This window comes from Mirounga leonina, unplaced genomic scaffold (assembly GCF_011800145.1).
Source record: "Mirounga leonina isolate KUSES-001 unplaced genomic scaffold, KU_Mleo_1.0 Mir_197, whole genome shotgun sequence".
In the NCBI taxonomy this organism is placed as follows: Eukaryota; Metazoa; Chordata; class Mammalia; order Carnivora; family Phocidae; genus Mirounga; species Mirounga leonina.
This window is the reverse complement of record NW_023270494.1, coordinates 7,391,817-7,413,321: the sequence shown is the minus strand read 5'-3', so window position 1 is coordinate 7,413,321 and position 21,505 is coordinate 7,391,817. Positions and strand designations below refer to the sequence as shown.

The 21,505-nt window shown below is 51.8% G+C and overlaps 1 protein-coding gene across 1 annotated transcript in view; it reads right to left on the bottom strand.

The window, feature by feature from the left end:
- SDK2 (sidekick cell adhesion molecule 2) overlaps positions 1-21,505 on the bottom strand; it is a 131,967-nt gene that overhangs the window by 51,879 nt on the left and 58,583 nt on the right. The window contains exons 10-18 of the mRNA XM_035026354.1: positions 20,431-20,547; positions 18,572-18,739; positions 17,591-17,693; positions 11,396-11,572; positions 10,926-11,062; positions 10,171-10,318; positions 7,912-8,052; positions 5,759-5,940; positions 5,127-5,242 (exon numbers count right to left, since the gene is read on the bottom strand). Coding sequence (XP_034882245.1) covers positions 5,127-5,242; positions 5,759-5,940; positions 7,912-8,052; positions 10,171-10,318; positions 10,926-11,062; positions 11,396-11,572; positions 17,591-17,693; positions 18,572-18,739; positions 20,431-20,547 — 1,289 coding nt within the window. The remainder of the gene's footprint in view (positions 1-5,126; positions 5,243-5,758; positions 5,941-7,911; positions 8,053-10,170; positions 10,319-10,925; positions 11,063-11,395; positions 11,573-17,590; positions 17,694-18,571; positions 18,740-20,430; positions 20,548-21,505) is intronic.

Below are 21,505 nucleotides of genomic sequence, written 5' to 3'. Positions count from 1 at the left end.
TTATATACGTTTGCATTTGCTTATATTAAAGAAATGAAAGGAAAAAACCAAACCAAGCAAACAAAAAGAAACCGGGCGCCTGGGTGGCTCAGATGGTTAAGCGTCTGCCTTCGGCTCAGGTCATGATCCCAGGGTCCTGGGATCGAGTCCCGCATCGGGCTCTCTGCTCCTTGGGAGCCTGCTTCTCCCTCTGCCTCTCTCTCTCTCTCTGTCTCTCATGAATAAATAAATAAAATATTTAAAAAACAAAAAAACCCCAAAAAAAACAAAAAGAAACCAAACCTACAGGGGAGGGAAAGGACCAGAATTCAGGCTGATTTTCTGTGAATTTACTTTGTATGTTTAATTTGGAACCATGTAAATATGTTCCATAATTATAGAACAAAATTAAATTAAAAAATCAATCCCTAAAATTCAAAACCAAAATGAAAGAAATGAACCTAATGGTGGATTGAGCTGTAGCAAACTTACACAGAGAGAAACTATTTCAAGAGACTTTGTAGCCCAGCCAGGGGGAGGACATCCGTCGTGGGGATACACCCTAGGAACGGAAAGCCCTGTAAATAATCTGACATGATCTTCGGTTGTCACCGTGGTGGGATGACTGTTCTGAAACTGTTGTGGGTGTTTTTGGGATAAAGGAAGCAGGTGATTACATTGGTGTTGTAGGAACTGGATTTTCAGTATGGAGAAAAGAGAGACAAAAGACCAATAAGATGATTAAAGAGCTTATAGCCCTGAAATTGAGTTGGAAGAATCCCTATGTGTCTTACCTGAAAAGAAGGAGAAGGAGAAGGAGAAGCATTTATGAGCTGTCCATTAACAGAGCCCAGAAACAGCCTCCAGTGCTGGTATAAGGAGCACCCCCTGTGCCTGGATTGCAGTGTCCAATTATTATTTCCGACTGAAAAGAACAAGATTCCCTGAAGACATGGCTGATCCCAGGGACGGCGCAGGAACTGGTCACAGCTTGGACCATCCTGTCAGACTATAAGGAAGCTATCGGCCTACAGGGGCCCTGTCAAAAGGACTCAGCAACCAAAGAGGCCAACGATGGGTCAATCTGACATCAACACGAATAATAACAGCCATGGGTTGAAACATACCAGATGAGTTAAAAATCCTCGAGTACATAATAATACATCAAGAATAAAACAAAAAGATGTCCCCCCTCCCCCACCCAAACTCATCTGTCACTTTAGAAGATGCTAAGGAATGACATTCATTACTCTGAAAATTGGTAAGTGATGGAAAAGGACTGAGTTTTGACCATGCTTTTCCTAGACGAAATGAACCTTCAGGTAACCAAAGAGTTGGTAAGGGGGAAATTCTTTTTATTGGAAAACGTTTCTGCTAATACACCAAGGAGAAATTATAATATTTGACTGTCCCCATTTTGCAACCCTATTGAAATAATAGATCACACAGGGTGGTCAATGGTCACCACACGATAGTAAGAGAGACAGCCAGACTTTATGCTTTCTGATGTAAATGCACAGCACCATCTAGGAAATAATATTTGGGAAAAAACCACAAAATCATCAAACCTGAATCTGATCAAGGCTCTAGTTCTAAGTTCCAATTTACTGCGAATATAGCATTCAGAGGCATGTGTTAAATGACCCCACAGAGAGGCAATCAGCAAAATCTAGGCTGTGGAAAATTCTATAGGGCAAATGATTAAGTTTCTTGACTCAATAAATTACAAGAAAGAGAGGGGCGCCTGGGTGGCTCAGATGGTTAAGCGTCTGCCTTCGGCTCAGGTCATGATCCCAGGGTCCTGGGATAGAGCCCCGCATCGAGCTCCCTGCTTGGCGGGGAGCCTGCTTCTCCCTCTCCCTCTACTGTTCCCCCTGCTTGTGCTCTCTCACTCTCTGTATCAAATAAAATCTTTAAAAAAAAAATTACAAGAAAGAGAGAGAGAGAAAGGAGGGAGGGAGGGAGGGAGAGAGAGAGAGAATCTATAGATCAGCTGAGACCTAAAAAATACCCAATCAATTGCAGTCGTGTGGACTTCATTGGGATCCTGAAGCAAATAAAACAACTAGTCAAAGAAATGTGAGTGCTGACTGCATATCTGATGACATCAAGGGGGCTGATGATATTTTTAGGCACGATGATGACAGTGTGGGTACTGTGGCTGTGTTTGAAACAGAGGCTTTACAATACTTCTTGGCAGAAGTATTTACGGATGAAATGATACGATGGCCTGGGATTTGCTCAACAATATTCGAGGGCAGAGTCAGAGGGTTGGGGAATGGAACACATTTGGCCATGAGCTGGTAATTGTTGAAGCTGGGATACATTAGGTCTTCTAAAGTTATTATTGTTTTCGCTCTACTTTGGTAGATGTTTGAAAATTTTTAACAATTACAAGGGGGTGGGGGGTCCATTCTCATTGGAGGAACGCAAAGACCATGCACTGGTGTTTTCTCCCTGTGATGCTGAAGCCCAAAGCAGCAAGAAACAAAATCCCTGCTTGAATCCATTTGTACTTAGAAAAAAAAAATCAAGGCACAGTTATTATTTTACAGTTAAATCACAGGACACATTTTCTTTTTTTTAATGTTATCTATTTACCTATTTAGAGAGACAGAGAGAGAAAGAGTGCGTGAGCAGGGGGAGGGACAGAGGAGAGGAAGAGAGAGAATCCTTTAAGCAGACTCCCTGCTGATCCCAAGACCCTGAGATCATGACCTGAGCCAAAATCAAGAGTACAACAATCAACCAACTGAGCCACCCAGGCGCCCGACGCATTTTCTTTTTAATGCAAGAAAAGGTGTAGACTCTGAAGTTTGAATCTGAGCTTTGCAGTTACTCTGACTTTGAACAAGTTACTTGCCTCTCGTGCCTCAGTTTCCTCCTCTGTGAAATGGGGTGAGGATAAAAGACTTCCTTCTTCTGGGAGAAGAATGTGAGTCAAGCCTCAGCCTCCTGCCAGGCTTGCACAGAGTGCCCTGCCAAGTGTGAAAGTGCCCTCCTGCGCTCAACATATCTGGGCAGTTCATCCCGTGGAGGTCTGCAGGGCAGCCACGGTGCTAGGCGCCAAGCAGACCTGGCAGTCAGGTGGACCTCTGCAGCCTCCTCCTGCTCTGTCTGGGTCGTTGCCCTGACGGTCCTGGCCACTTGGCCTGCCAGGAGCCATCTGCCTTAGAAGTCTGCAGCCCAGCCCCATCCTCCCCACCCCCAATTTGTGAAAGAAAACTCAGAATTGGCAGCAAGAAGCTAATTGTTCCCAGCTCAGCTCCTCTGCCTCTCAGAGCTATGCAAGCCTCGCCTTCCCTCCCCTGCCTCCCCCAGAGTCCCAATTAGGAGGCTTTTCTGGCCAGCCAGTCAGCTGCAGCCCCCTGCCCCAGAACAGCCCCGCTCGGCCTGGTGCCCTGCCTTCCTGGGAGCGAGAGGGCTGTGGCAGGGCCGTACCCAGCTCTAGACCGTCCCTCCTTTCTTTGCAACACCAGCAGAAAATTCTCCTGGTGATTTAATCTCAGTCCCTTTCTGCCCAAGCCTCCTCACCCCCACTCGCAGGAATAACGGCTAAGGCTGCGAGTCCTAGAAATCATCTCGCTTGTCCCGCACGTGCACACATGGACCAGAGCGAGAGCAGGAGCCTTCTGGAAGTGTCGGCGGTCATCACAAGGTCACCAGATCCCTGGGCTCAAAGCCAGAGCTTGTGGTGTTTCTCTCTCACGGCCTGCTTCCCCAGGGCACACCCCTCAATGCACTGCTTGCCCTCCCACATCTGGATGGGGCCGACCGCATCCTCCCTCCTGCCCCAGCTGCACACCCCACGTGCTGTGCAATCTGTCTTCTGTTCCCTTAGGGGAGCTTGGCAGGGTGCTCCCTGTGGGGTGAGAGCAGAGACCCAGACGTGGGAGCAAGGTCTGGGATCTCGGAGGGTGTGGCTGGGAAGGCCTGACTTGCGGCGCGGTTACAACGATAGATTTACCACCGCCGCTGCCCCCGTTACCAATACCAGCAGCTGAACGACACCTGCTACTATTATTGCTATGCTAGTTGTCATGGACTGATCTGCGTCCCCCCTGCAAACTCACATGTTGAAGTCCTAACGCCCAGGGCCTCAGGATGTGACTGTATTTGGAAAGAGCGTCTTTAAAGAGGCAGTGAAGTTAAAATGAGGTCAGTAAGGTGGGCCGTAGTCCTGGCATGCTTAGAAGAGGAGATCGGGACGCGCGCAGAGGAGGGACCACGTGTGGGCACGGGGAGAAGGGGGCACCTGTGCACCAAGGATGGAGGCCTCGGAGGGAACCAGCCCTGCCCAAACCTGGATCTCAGACTGCCAGCCTCTGGGAGTGGGAGGAAATAGATTTTTGTTGCTGGAGGCGCCCAGACGGTGGCACCTGGTTAGGGCCGCCTGATCGGGCGAACGCATCCCTAACTCTGGCTACGATGGCTCACAGAGCACTTACGTGTCTATCACTGTGTTCAACGAGTTACGAACATTCTCTCATTTGATCCTCACGCCTAAGGAATCGGCGTTCTTATCACCCTCACTCGCAAATGAGGGAATGGGAGTTTAGTCTGGTTTTCCGGCAGCTAGAACGGTACACACAGGAGGGCTCAATCAGCGTTTATCGAAGGAGCAAGGCTCAGACAGACTGTAGGACGTGTCCAGGGAGCCAGCGAGGGGCAGAACCAGAGCCAGGATTCAAACCCACATCTGTCAGGGTCCCAGTCCCGTGCCCTTAACCACACTCTCTGTGGGGTCAAGGGCAGCCCACGGACATGTGTGGTTCTAAAAGAGCCACAGCTTGGCAGGAAGAAGTGGGTTCTGGATTTTTCTGAGGCCACGGCTATGCCCAAGTATTCCTGAGCCTGAAACAAACCTGGTTTTGCTTATAACCCAATCTCTCCGAGAAAGTTCCTCTGCACTGGGTCACAGGCTGGGCAGTGTCCAGACCCCCCTCGGTCCCCCCGCCCCCCCAGCCTGGAAGGGGCCTGAGAGAGAGCCTGCATGCCTTTCACCTTGATCACGTGTCCTCTGCTTGGCTTGAACCAATGATTTCAGAAGCACAGGGGGTCCCTCACCTCCTCCCCACTCCTCGGCCTGCAGCCTCCCTCAGAGAATCCCCAGCCTTTCTCCTGGGGCAGGGCGAGGTCTCACGTACCTTGTAGCCCTGGTTGATGCCATTGATGAACTGGGGGCTGGGGGCATTCCAGGTGAAGCGGATGGTCGTGGAGTTGGTGGCCTCCGCGTGCACATTGCCAGGAGGGACGGTGGGGACTGGAGGAGAGCAGAGGGATGGGGTGAGGGGGGCGGCGCAGGGAGCGAAGTCAGTCTTGCCCAGTTAAGTAGAGAAAACACAGGCATGGGGTCTGCAGCTCCTGCTTTGTGCCGCCCCCTCCCCCCTTTGCTTTGTGGACTTGAGGCACCCTCTTTCTCTCGATTAGTTTGGGTGTAATAACACTTGCCTGACCCATTTCACAAGGTACCAATAAACAGAAGTGGTGGATAGGAACGTGCTTGGGGGAGGTTGTTACGCACAATCCTGGACACGAGCCGTTTCATGATTCAATTAACACGGACTCCGAAGAAGGTCCCCATACCCCTGAAGCCTCTGCCCTCATCAAGCTCCCCCCACAACTCCTCTGCCCCTCAGCACCCTCCCGCCCTACGGGGTAGCCAGGCACAGCGGGCAATAGCTCAGGACTGGGGGAAACAGGTACAGGCCCGACAGGTGTGGGCCGGGGAGGGAGAGAGAGAAGCGCCAGCTCCCCCGCGGTCACGATCCCCACCCACCTCCCTGCAGTGTCCACTCGGTGACTTTCCTACTGTAGACACCCAGCCCAGCGCCATTGTAGGCGGCCACCTCGATCTCATAGTTGGTCCAGATGATGAGGTCCTCCAGCAACAGGTTGTTGATGTCAGCGTCCGTGATGTTCTTAAACTGGTACCCGACGGGCAGCCCGGCCAGGCAGTACCTGAGGGGAGGAAGGCAGGACGTGGCCCAGGAAGCCGCGTGTGACGCTGCAAACGTTCCACACCCGGACCGTCCAACATGGCAGCCACGCGCACACAAGGCTGCCGAGCACCTGAAATGTGGTTGGTGCAGCTGGGAACGTGTACTTCTATTTATTTTAAATTAAATAACCCCAGGTCTAATGTATCATATGATCTCACTGATATGAGGAATTCTTAATCGCAGGAATCAAACTGAGGGTTGCTGGAGTGGGGGGTGGGGTGGGAGGGATGGGGTGACTGGGTGATAGACACTGGGGAGGGTATGTGCTCTGGTAAGCGCTGTGAATTGTGCAAGACTGTTGAATCACAGATCTGTACCTCTGAAACAAATAATGCAATGTATGTTAAGAAAAAAAAAGAAGAAGAAGGTAGCGGGAGGGGAAGAATGAAGCGGGGGAAATCGGAGGGGTAGACGAACCATGAGAGACGGTGGACTCTGAAAAACAAACGGGGTTCTAGAGGGGAGGGGGGTGGGAGGATGGGTTAGCCTGGTGGTGGGTATTGAGGAGGGCACGTTCTGCATGGAGCACTGGGTGTTGTGCACAAACAATGAATCATGGAACACTACATCTAAAACTAATGATGTAATGTATGGGGATTAATATAAGAATAAAAAAATAAAAAAAAATAGTTTTAAATAACCACAGGTCTAGAGGATGTGTCTGTTCTTTTTGATGGAGTTGGACATTGGAGAGATTGGCTAACCATGGGCACTAAGAGTTTCTGGGCAGATCACATCGGTCTCACCTTGGAGGGGTCATTGATGGAGAGCCACGTCCGAAGGTTGGGCCCATTTTCTTTGTCCCTCCAAAGGAGTGGCTCCCTCTTTTGACAGTCACTCACTTAGGGGGAAAGAACAAACTTGAGCTACCTACTTTATCAATTTCTACCTTCCACTGGAAAAAGAACACGTGGTAATACAGAAGTGGGGTCTGTATGGGCAAAATATGGGGGGACGGATAGCTCATAGGAGAACCACAACACACACGTTATTGGAAAATTAGAGGCCCCAGATTATTTTGATGTGTTACAAGACCCCATAGCAGTGGTTCTCAGAGACTTACCATGCATCAGATATACCCAGGGGGCTTGTTGAAACCCGGGTTGCTGGGCCCACCCCAAAGTTTCCCACGATCAGGGGTAGGACTTGAGAGTTTGCATTCAAACTGAGGCCACTGTTGGTCTAGGGACCACCCTTCGAGGGCCACTCCCCATTAGGGTTCACCAAAAACCCACCACAAAATTAGCGGATCATGGAGCAGTCAAGTCAACAATAACTCCCTCCAGATCTGGGCAGAGCAGTGCTGGGAGAGTATACACATACAGGAAAGAGACGTGCATTCTGCAGCCAGCCAGAATTCGGAATACTGATGGACGCTCAGTAACTTTAGTCTTATGCTAATTTGAATTTACGACACCAAATTAGTAGCACTTAATAACTCAGTTTGAGGTTACTGGTGAAGTACCCTTGGTCAAGTGTAGACATAAAAGTCTCCTTAACTGGGCTTCATTTTACAATGAGGACCAACAAAAGGAGGTCCACTGTTTGACTGTCCTTGGCCCAGGAGGCTCAGATGGAGCATTCCTGGTTTCCCGGATGGTTGGCCCCTCAGATAGTTACCCATCTCCCTATGCCCTATCCTGTGGAGCCCTGACATGTGGCCGACCTGCCGATCCACACAGCCTCGAGGACATTACCCTGTACCTCCTCTCTCAAGCCTTCACGTTGTTTTCCAAGACTCTGCCTTCTGGAAGTCCCTCTGTACGTCTAACCTGAGTCCTTCCTACCAGGGAGAAGTCATTTCTTGTTGCCTGGTCCTTGTGAGATGGAGAAGGACCTGCCGTGACTTGGCTGTTTTCCGATCCACTCCCGACCCTTCCCTTGGGTGGGGGCTGCCCCTCCTTTCCCCGGGGAGGCAGGGGGCACCTACCTGATGATGTAGCCCTTGAGAAGGCCATTCTGGTGGCTCTCGGGAGGCGGCTGCCACTGGATCATGATGGACTGATTGGTCCGGCCGCTGGCGATGACATTCTGTGGGGGGGCTGTGGGGGGCTCCTCAGGGAGGGAGACCCTGGATATGAAAACATCAAGCGTGGGTGGGCCTTTCCACTCTTAGTCTTGAGGGCAAATACAGGAGTTTGATGGGATACGAGGAGGCTGCTCTGTTTCTGGATGACTCTGTACAGCTGCTGTGTGCTTTTGGGCAAGTCGCTTAACCTCTCTGAGCTTGTTCTTTTATCTTTTAAAGGAGTGTAATAAAGCTCCACTTGCTGCTTTCTAAGACTGGTTGAGGCTCAAGGAACACCATGTATGGATGAATCCTTTTACACCACCACAAAGCCCCAGATGTGTGTGTTGTCTGTGCTGTTGAGGGACATGTGCCTCAGTTTCCCGGATGTCAGAGAAGCTGCTGTGGGGGCTGATGATGTCATAACTCCTCAGGCATTTCAGAAGCAGGAGTGTTCAACAGTCACTTCCCACTTGCAGGCTGGTGGTGCCCCGTGACGAGGCTTCCTTTCCTGCCCAGCTGAGCCCCAGGCTGTGGGCAGGGCAGGCCAGGTGGGGCTGGGGAGGCACGTGGAGGGGGGGCCCATCCCCCGCTTCCGGAAGCGAGCGTCACTGCATTTCTTTCTCTGGCATTGCTAGGGGACGCAGTGTTCCATTGCGGTGTATTGTTCGCCTAACTGACATGCATCCATTAAAAACAGAAGTTAATTATTTTTGATGGATGTCTCTCCCTTTCAGTTTATTTTTATGTTTTTGCTTTCTGATGGCTAGCTTTCCAAAATGTACTGCACACTCCCATGTCTTTGTAAAGCCTGCGAGCGAGGGTGATTTAACCTTTTTCTTCGTGACTCAAGGCTATTAGTAGGATTCATCAGGAAAGATGAATCGGGGCTTGAAGTGAAGCCCAAAGACCTGGAGAAAGTGGGGTGGTTTTCCCGGCACTTGGAGGATTTCTGTTGTTGGGATTTTGTAGTTCTGGAGGGCTGGGGCTGCATCCACTTTGTTCCCCGTACCCCTCATGGTCTACACACAGCCCAGCACATAGTAGGTGTTCAACGAACAGCGAGGGAATAAATCCTCCTGTAGTTACCCTCCCTGCCAGGCTGTTACCTGCCACCTCGCTTTCCGGTTAGGGTGTCACGACCCCTGTGGCATTCCCCCTCGCGAGAGCCACAAAGACTTAAGCTCACTGGAACTGTGGCAGAACCAAATAATCGATTTAAGCCAGAGGTCTGCGTACACACACCTAAGAGAATCTTTTAAAGAGCCAAGTACATTCTTGGTTTCTTTGTAAAAATATCAGTTGACTATATATATGAGTGTTTATTTCTGGGCTCTCTATTCTGTTCCATTGGTCTTAGTGTCTAAATTGACTTTAGTGTCCACAAAATAGATCTTAAATGTCCTCACCACAAAAAAGAAATGGTAATTTTGTGATGGGATAGAGGGCTTAGCCAACACCATGGTGGTAATCCTACTACATTCTCTAAGTGTATCAAATCGCCACACTGTCCACCTTAAACTCACACCATGTTATGTGTTAACTGCATCTCAATAAATCTGAAAGAATTAAAAAGAAACATAGAAAAGGAAAGGGGAGCACACAGCTTGGGGGCATGGGATTTGTGTCGCTGTCATTCTGATCTTTCATCCTACAGGCCTGAGGTGGCCCAGAATCGCCTCCTACATAAGTGGGTCTTACCGGGTGGTGTTTGAAAATGGATGACTCTCTGTTTTTACTTAATTTTCATCATTTTGTAAAAGCTCTGTTGAAAGCTTAATGGACCCTGACATCATGCAAGTCACTGGATACAGAGAGCTGTGTGGGTCCCGTGGTCCCTTACACCTCACGTCCACATGAGAGTAACGGCGCCCATGAGGAGGGAGAGTGGAAATGAGCTAAGTCTGAACTTGCCCAGCTCCCAGTGAGAGGGACCACTAACTCCGGTGGGTGCTTATCCCACATCAGGCACTGCTTACGGCACCTCCCGTGTCACCCCCTTGTCATCCTTACGGCGTCCCCGTGAGGCAGGCGTGAGTGATGCTGCCCCATTCCACAGACTCAGACACCGAAGCCCACAGGCCTCACGCTGCCACATGGGACTCTGCTGGACGTCCCCTCAGCCCCTCCCTCCGATGGAGTCACCCACACCCCTTCTGGAAGAACACCTGCTCCCCTCACCTCTCTGTGTCCTTGCTGAACTGTCCCTTCCCCACGTCGTTGACTGCACAAAGGCGGAACTGGTAGGAGCGCGCAGGCACCAAGCCCTTGACCATCACCGAGGTAGCCTCAGGGTCCACACTGGCCAGGAGCACGGTCCAGGGTGCATCTACCAGGACAGAGGGTGGAGGCGGAGGTGGGCATCCCGGGAGGCCACGCTCCTTACCCCCATTCCAGCAGAGGCCCAGTGCCGTTTGGGCCAGCAGAGACCCTCCCCCACTCGGTCCAGTAGAGGCTGGTCACATCATTTTTCTGGGTCCCCTTAGCCCACTGGTCCGAGGGGGCTGGAGCGTCCTGGCGAAGGAAGCAAGGGCTCACGGGAACTGAGATGCACATGTCTTTTCTAGGTTTTATTTTTTTCCCCCTCAAATTGATGAGCTCCAGGCAAACTGTATTTAAAACACCGTTCAAAGGAGGCTGCTAATTTTGGAGTTCACAGCTTGGGGTCTTGGAGGATAAAAAGCAAAAAAGTCACCACCACCCGGGAGGCTCTGGAGTGGCAGGCCCTGCGTCCCGCCCCTCACACACCTGATCGTGTGCAACTGTTACAACGACCGGGGAGGCACATGCCAACGCTCCTTTTGCAGAGAAGCGGGGGCTTCCAGAAGGTTTGCTCCAAGGCACGGGACTTGGAAGAGGGCGGAGCCAGAGCCGGGGCCCCAGGCCGACTCCCCGAGTGAAGAGGGCGGGCCGCCGGCCGGGGCGGGGAGGCTTACTGTTCTCTGACATCTCCAGGACATAGCGGAGCAGGGGGCTGTTGCCGTCGAAGGGCTTGGCCCACGTCAGGTTGATGGCCCGCCTCTCCGCGGTGCTGAGGGTCGCCATGGGGTGCTCGGGAGCATGAGGCAGCTGCCTGGAGGAGAGAGATGTGGTGGGGCCACCTGTGAGGCCTGCAGTCAGGGGACACACGGGCGCCCAGGGCTCAGCCTGAACCTCGTGCTCTGCCGTACGGCCATCTACCTGGAGGCTCTTCTCTCTGGGTCGGGGGCCCCCCTGCCCAAAGCCATACCCAGACTCCGCTGCTCTTAACAGAGGGCCTGAGCTGGGGCGGGGAAGGCCTTGGAGGAGGCTTGGGTATGTTCCCAGAGGGGAGTGGTCCCAGGTCACATGTGGCCCGGGCATCCGCCAACATAAGCCTCCTGTTGCGGCCTAGGCCCCCCTTTGTGTGGGGGGGGGCTGCCCTTACCTGACACGCAGGTGGGCACTGCGAGAGTCATTGCCTCCGGCGGACAGCACCCGGCAGGTGTACGTGCCGATGTCCCCCGACCACGTCTGCGAGATGTGCAGGGAGCCGTTCTTGTCGAGACGGATGCGGGGGTTGCTCTCGGTGCCCAGGGCGGCCCCATCCTTCTCCCAGACGTACCTAAGGGTAAGAAGCAGCAGTGGGTAAAGAGAGGTCGGGAAGTAGGGGGGCTGCTGGGGCTCAGCCTGGGGCTGGTCTGCAGGAGAGCTCCAAGGGTGGCAGGGCACTCCCCAGGAGATGTGGGGCCCCCAGGGCCGGTCCTGGGCAGGAACACAGTGGGGAGGGGAGCACCCGCGCAGCCGGCAGCCCCCCATCGCTGTCGCAGGGTGCTCTGTCCAGGACGGGTTAGCCCACGAAGCCATTATACCTCCAGCTCAGGTCTCGGTCAGAGCCCTGTTTCCTTTGCCAAGCAGCCAGCATGAAAGAGCCGGCAAAAGGTAATCTTCCAAAGATGTTAAAAGATTACAGCTGGAAAAAGCAAGTTTCCGGACAGACTGCATTTTGGAATTAGTTTTATGAGGGGAATCATTAGATCAATGCATCACTGTGACAAATTGACTTTAGTGTCCAAAAAATCACTTTAGCTTCGGTCAGTTGGTACAAAGGGGGACTTGAGAAATTACACATATGCCCGTGCCTGACAATAAGAAGTATCTCCTCTGGAATGATCCCAGAGGAAATACAATATTACCGTCATCCATGTAATGGGGGGTGCCAGCTCTAGGGGGCACGCCATGCTGATGCCCGCCCCCCTGGCAAGGTTGGCCAGGGCGCCGGGAGCCAGGGCAGGGAGCAGGAGGGGGGCTGAGCGGCTTTGCACATGACCCGTCACTCACTCAGCTGGGGACTGTGTGGCCTGAGCCACGAGGTGTGAGAACTATCTGTGTTAGAGAATCTAAGGCTGCTAGGGAGGATGAGCCTGTAATATTTTTAAGTTAAAAAAAAAAAATCAGAAAATTGCAATTACAAATAGGAAAAAAAAATGCAGGGCAAGAAAACTGAAAAGCTTTCCCATCATGGGTAACATGATGCGATGGGAGCATCTCCCTTCCAGACTTTTCTCTCCTGCCCCAAGGGGCATGGTACCACAGTGGTGCTGTGTTCTGGATTCAGATTCCCTGGGCAAATGTTAACCTTGGCCACTTACCAGCTTTGTGATCCTGGGTATGTTTATTTGGCCTCCCTATGCCTTTGTTTCCTGATGTGTCCTGCGAGGAAAAATAATACCACCCACCTTTTGGGCTGTTATAAGGATGGTGTGAGTTCATGTAAAATGCTTCTGGTAGTAAGGGATCAATAGAAGTTAGTCATCATTATGTATTTTGACTCTCAGAGCACATGTAGGTAAACAACAGCTAGCTAGCTAGCCATCCGTCCTGATTTTATGTTTGTTTTTTTTTTTTTTAAAGATTTTATTTATTTGACAGAGAGAGACACAGCGAGAGAGGGACACAAGCAGGGGGAGTGGGAGAGGGAGAAGCAGGCTTCCCGCCGAGCAGGGAGCCCGATGCGGGGCTCGATCCCAGGACCCTGGGATCATGACCTGAGCCGAAGGCAGACGCTTAACGACTGAGCCACCCAGGTGCCCCTGTCCTGATTTTAAAGCTGCTTTCCCCACCCAACAGAGTATCATAAACTCTTTGTAATGTGACACTTCCACGCCCTGGTTTTTATCGGTGGCACACCGCGTCACATATAGTCACTCTGCAACTATTCCCGCCACGTTGGACGGCCGGGGTAGCTCCTTGTTGTCTGATATTATAGTTAATGCTGCGAGGAACATCCTTGCAGCATATTTTCATACATTCTAAATCATTGCCTCAAGGATAAATTCTCAGCAGAGAAATTGCTGAGTTAAATTTTAAGGCTTTTTATATACATTTACAAATTCTCAGAAGTAATCACCTTCAATTCATCTCCATAGCTAGGGAAGAATCATCCTTGCCAACGCTGATGCATGCGTAGAATTTTACTTAAAAGCAAATGGAGGGGCAGAGAGTAATTCCTGCTTAAGAAACAGCCTATGGCAAGCAGACATTCTTTGCCCCAGGACGTGGTGTTTTAGGAAGGGTGTATCACCAGCTGTAAAGTGTTTGCGCCCAAACAACTAAGCCCGAATCTAATCAGCCAGTTCCTTGAATCTAACTAGAAATACAAGGGATAGAAGAACAAGTGTACTGCACTGTGAAAGAGTAGCTGGCCAAACCCGGAATGTGGGGTCTTCCAGAGTAGGGGTCAGCAAACTGTGGCCCCCTGCCTGTTTGTGTAAATAAAGTTTTATTGGAACACAGACAGGCAGACTTGGAGAGCTGTGACAAAAGCTATCTAGCCCTCAAAGCCTAAAATATTTACTCTCTGTCCCTTTATAAAAAAAAGTTAGCTGGACCTTTGTCCTGTAAAACCTGGTCTCTCCAACTAATTAAACGCACGTAAACAAAGCAGCAAAGAAACTGAAAATAAAAAGGAGGGGGAGGGGACTGTGTAGAGCTAAGGAGACACCAACCAAATGCCATGTGTGGACCTTGTTTGGGCCCCGAGTTAAACCAACCAACTTTTAAAAAGACACCTCTCAGACTATCAGGGATGTTGTAATATGGTATTAGCAGACATCAAGGGATGGTTCATTGTGTTCCATGTGACAGGGACATGGTTGTTATGTTTAAAGAAAAGTCCTTTTAAGTAAGAAATGCACATTGACATATTTAAAGGTGAAATGTCATGCTTGAGATTTGCTTTTAAAATAGTGCAGTGAAAAAAGTGTCTGTGTGTGGGGGGGGGCAGGGCATGTATAGGAGGAACCAGGTGAGCCAAATGCTGACAATTGCTGAGGCCAAGAGATGGGTACAGAACCAAAGATACAAATGCAGTGATCTGAAGGGGCACCTGCACCCCGATGTTTATAGCAGCAATGTCCTCAGTAGCCAAACTGTGGAAAGAACCCAGATGTCCATCGACAGATGAATGGATAAAGAAGATGTGGTATATATATACAATGGAATATTACTCAGCCATCAACAAATGAAATCTTGCCATTTGCAATGATGTGGATGGAACTAGAGGGTATTATGCTAAGCAAAATAAATCAGTCAGAGAAAGACAATTATCATATGATTTCACTCATATGTGGAACTTAAGAAACCAAACAGAGGATCCTGGGGGAAGGGAAGGAAAAATAAAACAAGATAAAGTCAGAGAGGGAGACAAACCATAAGAGACTCTTAATCATAGGAAACACACTGAGGGTTGCTGGAGGGGAGGGACATGGGGGGATGGGGTAACTGGGTGATGGACATTAAGGAAGGCACGTGATGTAATGAGCACTGGGTGTTATATAAGACTGATGAATCACTGAACTCTACCTCTGAAGCTAATAATACACTATACATTAATTCATTGAATTTAAATAAAAAAAAGAGATGGATATGTAAGGCTTGATGATCTGGGTCTCTCTACTCTGGGCTATGTTTGAAAATTTCCACGTAGAAATTTATAAAAAAAAAAAAAAGAAAGAAACAACTCATGAGTCCATATAATTCAGGGTAGAAATTTTCCAAAATCATCTGTAACTATATAGTTGGCTATTAAACAATTTTGATGAGCAATTTTCAGGCCTCCTTTCAGTTTTAAATAATATTAGATAGTCCTCAGGAAATCAAAGAAGTGCAAAAATATTTAGTTGCAAGGACATTCATCATGATGTTTCTTTTTTTTTTTTTAAAGTAGGCTCCACGCCCAGCATGGAGCTCAACATGGGGCTTGAACCCATGACCCTGAGATCAAGAGTCAGATGCCCAACTGAGCCACCCAGGCAGCCCATGATGTTTCTTAATATTAGCAAAAAATTGAGAAACCATCCAAATATCCGGCATTAGGGAATTGGTAACAGAAATTATGTTACATCCACACAATGGATGAGTGAATAATTATATAATTAAGTTTATACAAGAATGTTTATTGACAGGGGAAGAGATTCACAATGAGTTCTTAAGGGAAAAAGCAGACAAAGAAACTGTGTTTCTAGGTTTTTTATAAATGACACTCTAGTATTATTATCTCTAACTGAGAGAAACAGATAAACCTACTTTTCTTCTTTCTCTCTCTCTCTTTCCTTCCCCATTTTTTGGGGCTTATCTAAATTTTCAATATTTCCCTCTTAAAAAGGATATCTATTAGCTGTGTAACAAAGAAAGCCAATGGAAATATTGATTAGTATTAACAGTGGCCACAAGTGGATTGCTCAGAGTGGGTCTAGATCTGGGCTCAAATCCAAACAGAAGAGTTTCTCCTAAGGCAGTTCTGGAAGCTTTCTGGGCAGGCAACCTGCACCTGCTCAGGCCATGACCCCTGGACCCTGGCTTGATTTTTGAGGATGGCACAGAGCACAGAATTAGGTGGCCATCACTTGAATCTGACTGGGTTGTTTGTTGGGTCCCTTCTAGCCTGTCTGCTCAGGGAACCCCTGGTCTGTTCCTAAAACTCCAACAGAGTTTTCAAGTCCAAGGAAGGAGTGCGAGATATGCAGGTGCCTTTGGCCCCAGACTGACAATTTTGGGGCCTGAGGGACCAATTCTGTTCTCTCTCCCCACCGAGTAAAGATTGCCCTAGATGGGGAGTGCCATTCTAAGGCGAGGACCCCTCAGTGAACTGGAATAGGGTTTTCCCATCTGTGGGTCCCTAGGGGTCCTTGGGAGGTGGGTCTGCAGCTATATTGCAAGAGGTCCCTGAATCCCTTTGCTCATTAAGAATTGTCTAGAGAATGAATAAAACGTGCAAGTATTCTCCAAATGCTAGCTGGATAATATTTTAATAAATAAAACACCAATTTATTTTAAAGTGTTGCTGAATTAATATAGCTTTTTATTATTATGAAGTTTTTCAATTAATAGGTGCTAAAATTATAGCTACCACTTAGGTGTGGGTCGGCAACCCACAGCGATATTCTCTGGTGGTGGGGGGGATAGGCGGGGGTTCTCTTGGAGAACATTTTTATAGTCGATATATTTTTTTTTTTACAAAATTTAATAATCCCAGGAATAAGCATATTCTATTTCTCATGTTGAGAGTATTTTAATGACATCTACGTGATTTCAAGGCTCCTGCTTGCATTTATGCTGGCACCACATGATGACTGTCCTGACGGGTCAATGTTTAATGTGCAAGGAGGTGTTTCTCAAACTGGGGGCCCGCAATGGATTCTCGGAGAATGGGTGTGGGTCTAAAAGTCTAGTTAGTCCTCTTTATGCCAACCCTGGCTTCCGGGGGAAGCCCATTCAGTGTGGCGGCATAGACTGTCATGTGCCTAATGGCCACCAGATGGCGACCCAGGCTACAGCTGCCTCTGGAGCGGTGGGGGCCCAGCCTCCCAAGTGCCATCAGTGCCCGGCCCCTTCCAGCCTCGAAGCCAGTTGCTCTGTCAGTGAGATATTGGCCATAAAACACAGAAGCAACATGGAGGGAATATTTGTTTCTAAGGAAGCAGCTGCATTTTTTTTTACTCAGCATCCCGGAGTTCAAGGGAGAGCCCCGAAGGGACAATTTTCTCCTGGTCTTAGTCCCCGAAGCCTTTCCTGGGGTGGGTCCAGGTGTCCGCAGCCCAAGCTTGGGAGGGGTTCTGGCTTTTACACCCTTCTTGGCTGCTTCTGACCTGTCTCCAGTGGCTTCCCCAGGGGGACCGGGTTCCCTTCAAGCCGAGTAGCTCACCAAGGTCCCAGCTCCCGGGGTGCGGGGGGTGGCCCCATTTTGGGGCGCTTTCCTCTCACACGTGTCTCCTGCCTTGGCCTATCTCTGCTCCCACGCCTGTTTACCCAGACCCGTCTGCTGTCCACCCGGTGGGCAGAGGGTCTAAGATCTGGGTCGAAGACTGCGCTAGAGTGGGGTCCTACGTCACAGCAAGAGCACCTCAGAGTCTCCACATGTCACCAACCAAAATGCCTCTTTCTTCTCCTCCGCTCCCTCCTGCATCCCTCCCTCCTCCTTTTTTCCATATCGACCCCCCCCAATTCAGTTCAAGCTAGCTCAGCCCTGCACTAGCTCTGCAGGTGGTCCCCCCAAGGCTGTGGCTTGGCATTCATACTTGCCCAGCTATCCCTAAAGCTGCCCTCCCCTTTTGCCTCTGTGGGGCCATAGCAGAGGGAGTACCTGACGGTCACTCGGGGGTCGTGGGTCACTCCGCACACCATGGAGGCCTGGGTACCCTTGATGACACTCTGGTCCTGGGGAGGCTTGGTGATGCGGGTCCGGGCTGAAAGACAACAGGGAAACAGGGTGGTGAGAAGGGGAGTAGATGCAGAGGAACAGGTGAGATGCAGGTGTGCGCAAAAGGCATCTTCAGGTGACCCGGGCCCGTGTGGCTGAATTCTATGGGCAAGGGAAGGCAGACCCAGCACGTGGATGGCTCTACCATGGTGGATGACCCAGAATGCTAACAAGAACAACGTGCCTCTGTGGTACTCGCATTCTTGGAAGCCACGTTCAGAGTGGGGACTCATTTAATCTTCCCCCAGAAACCCTTGGGAGGGATGAAGAAATGGAAATCAGAGGATGACCAGCACAAGAGTGGTCCAGCCAGGGTAAAAATAGGATCGTCTGATTCCCCGTCTGCTGCGTCGCATGCCAGCCCACCGGTGCTCAGCCTCCACAGGGGGCCCATGGGCGTGTCTATCTTGGGTGCGGAGCCCAAGTGGTGCAATCTAACGATGCCAGGGGCTTGAGAAGTTTCCTGAAAGCTGGGCTCAGCACCCTAGCGTCTGGGGTCAAGTCTGGCTGGTAGCCTGTCCGGGTAAATTACACTTGCAGTGGAACACGGCCGTGTCCGTCGGCTGACGTATTATCCACTGCTGCTTTTTTGATGAAAGAGACAAGTCAGTCGAGGAGTTGGGACCGAGGCCATCTAGCCCTCAAAGCCAAAAATAGTTACTATCTGGGCCTCCACGTGGCACCGTCTGCAGAACCCTGGCCTTCCCGTGGCCCCGCTCCTCTGGATTCATTTGGCCCTGTCCTTCTTACAAGAGGCGCCCTGGTGAGACAGCCGTGCCGATGAGGAGGTGCTGGTGGTGAGAGCCCGTGCTCAGCACACACGCACGCACGGACGTGTGAAGTGTTCCCACTCTGCACACTCACCCCACACGACCAGGTCAGCCGAGGCTTCGTCGACCCCCCGAGAGTTGGTGGCCAAGCAGGTGTAGGTCCCGGCATCGGAGATGTGCGTGGGGCTGACGAGCAGGCTGCCGGACTCCAGCAGTGTGAATCGAGGCAGCTGGACAGAGCCACTGGCCAGGACGCGCTCCCCTGGAGGCGACACGGGGTGCGCTCGGGGTGGGCTCAGGCCGCGGCACGCAGCCCCCGGCTCTCTGAGACCTCGCGTCTCCCGTCCCCGGGCGGCTCTGGGCCGGCGCTCTCGGGCGGGCCCCCAGCTTTAGAAATGCCGGGAGGGCCAGGCCGGGGTCGGGGCTGAGGCCCAGCTAGGTCTCTGACATGGAGATGGGCACAAGGGCACTCGGTCACAGAGCCCGGGTCTCCTGGCGTCTCTCCCCCCACCGTGCCGTCTGCCCTTCACCCGAGAAGGCCAGGGACTGTCTCCTGATGCAGCCAGGCACAGCTCTTGGAGACAGCTGGTCCCGGGCCGGGGGGGCAAGGGGGGCAGACAGCTCTAACAAGGTGGTGACGGGCATCCTGCCGCAGGATGCTTCTGGAGAGTCACCTTCAGGAGAGCAGAAGAAAGTGATGGGAGCGGGGGTGGGAGGGACGGGGGCGGGGGCAGCATTCCCTTGCGGTGGGACCTGGGGAGGCCTGGTGCCTGGGGCTGGGGTGCGGGGATGTGCCCCGTGGAGGAGCCCCAGAGTGCAGGTTTTGGTCACTGTATCTATTTTATTCTATTTCTTTTTTTTTAAGGTTTTGTTTATTTTGGGGGGCGGGACACAGAGGGAGAGGGAGAAGCAGGCTCCCCGCTGAGCACACAGCTGGACTCAGGGCTGGATCCCAGGACCCTAAGATCATGACCTGAGCCGAAGGCAGATGCTTAATCGACTGAGCCACCCAGGTGCCCCGATAGCTATTTTAAAGAAACTCCCCCTTGTCTGTACAGAGGGGCGTTTCCATGTGCAAGCCTGTGGGTGTGTCCATCCGCACACACGGCCAGGAATACCAAACTAGTGAGTGTGGCAGGTGACGGTGCCTGTGTCCATCTGTGTGCTGGCTGTGCTTACACTCATTCCACAAACACTCACCGAGCCACGGCCATGTGCCAGACCCTGTCCTAGGCCCAGGGAGACAGCCGCGGACAAAGCTGAAACCCCTGACTTTGGGGGGTGGGGGGGTCAGGGAGTAGGTGGCATGATAGGCAGGTAATCTTGTGTATTAGGAGGTGGAGAAGTAAAGCGGCGGGGGGAGGGGGACGGGTCATGGGGAGGCCTGTGTACACGGGGAGAGCGGGGAAGGCGAGTTTTGGACACAGGAGTGGAGAGGGCAATGGGGCAGGACCGCTTCAGCTCTGCTGGTGCAGAGCCCTCTGGAGCCCTGTGTCGCCGGGGAGGACGGACGCCAACCCCCCCACCCCGCCGCCTGCAGTCACGGCCACCACCACAATATGATCAAGCAGCTGTCATTCATCGGGCTTCCCTGCTGCCTGGGCACGGTGCAGGCTCCTCACGCGCATGCTCCTGTTTCGTCCTCATGCCAGCCCGGGGTATGTGTACTACAGTCCTAGGTTTACAGATGGGGACCCTAAGGCTCGGAGTGAGTAAATAATTCACCCGAGGTCCACAGGTGTCAGAAGATGCAGAGCTGGGCCTTGAGCCCAGCAGGGTGGCATGCGGTGCATCCTGTGGTGTGAGAGATGGATGCCCTCCTGGAGTGTGCAGTGCACGACCTTCACAACCGTACACAGGGAACCCGACCTGGCTGGCTCCAGAACGGAGCTCTGAGGACTGCCCTAGATGGTCACAGGGTCACACCCTCCAAAGGAGATCAGTCCCCTCTACCTTTCTGCCAAGTGATGGCCGGCCGGGGCGCCCCCGAAGTCTCACAAGCCAGGACCACTGACATGCCATCGATCACTGTGCTGTCCGAGGGGCCCCTGGTGATGTTGGGGGCGATGCCTACAAAAGGAGACAGTGGAGCCTCTTAGCTACACCCTGGAGGAGCCCCCACAGCCAGAGGGCCAGGTCCTTGTCCTGCCCCTGCTACCCTGGCTGCTGTGGGTCCCACCGCAAACAAGGTCGCAGGTGTCCTGATGGGGCCCCTGAGGGCTCCCTGTACCCCCTGCCCTGTGGGAGGACCCAGGCTACACTACTCCCCCAGCCTTGGTTCTTAGGCCTCTGTTTGGGGGAAACCGAGGACCCTGAGGGCAGTTCCCACCCTCCATGACAAGGTAAATGGGATCCGTCCTTCACCAAACATGACGTCGAGGCGTCGAGGCTCCAGTTTCTTAAGAGGAAAAGTGGTTATGGCCAATAGAAGAACATGACCCACTCTGCACAAGCCTTGGCCCTGGAGAGTCCACAGCCTGGCTGAGCTGTGGTTCTTCAAGGCTAAGCGCAGCCTTCTTGCTCTGGGCTTGCCTTCCCTAGTCCAGCCCTCAGGGAACCGTCTGGTCGGATGTGCATGGGGGCGGAGCTTAGGGAGGGACGAGCACCAGCTTCCCTGGCACTCATCAGAATCAAGAAGCAAGATGGCAGCCCTTCTGCCCTGACTCTCGCCCTCTGCTCCGTGGCTGCCCTGTTTGGGGGCCTCTGTGGGTCTGGGTGATGAGCCTGGAGGGGCTCAAGGAGGCCCATGACCATACGTCCTGCCTTTGGTGGCTGAGACAGGGAGCCCAGCGTCGCTCTGCATGCGCCCAGAGCCCGGCTGTCTACGGTGTGACCACTCACGGAGCATTTCGAGCTCATGCAACTCCATTAAGAGGGCAGGAGAACTATTATAACCACCAAAAGAGACTCCAAGAGGGCAAAAAGTCCGAAGTGGGGACTGAGATTCAAGTTCTGGCTCCCTTTGGGAATTAAGTCTCTCTGCTGGGACGCTGGGACGGGGCGGCTTCAGCCCTGCCCGGGAAGCCAG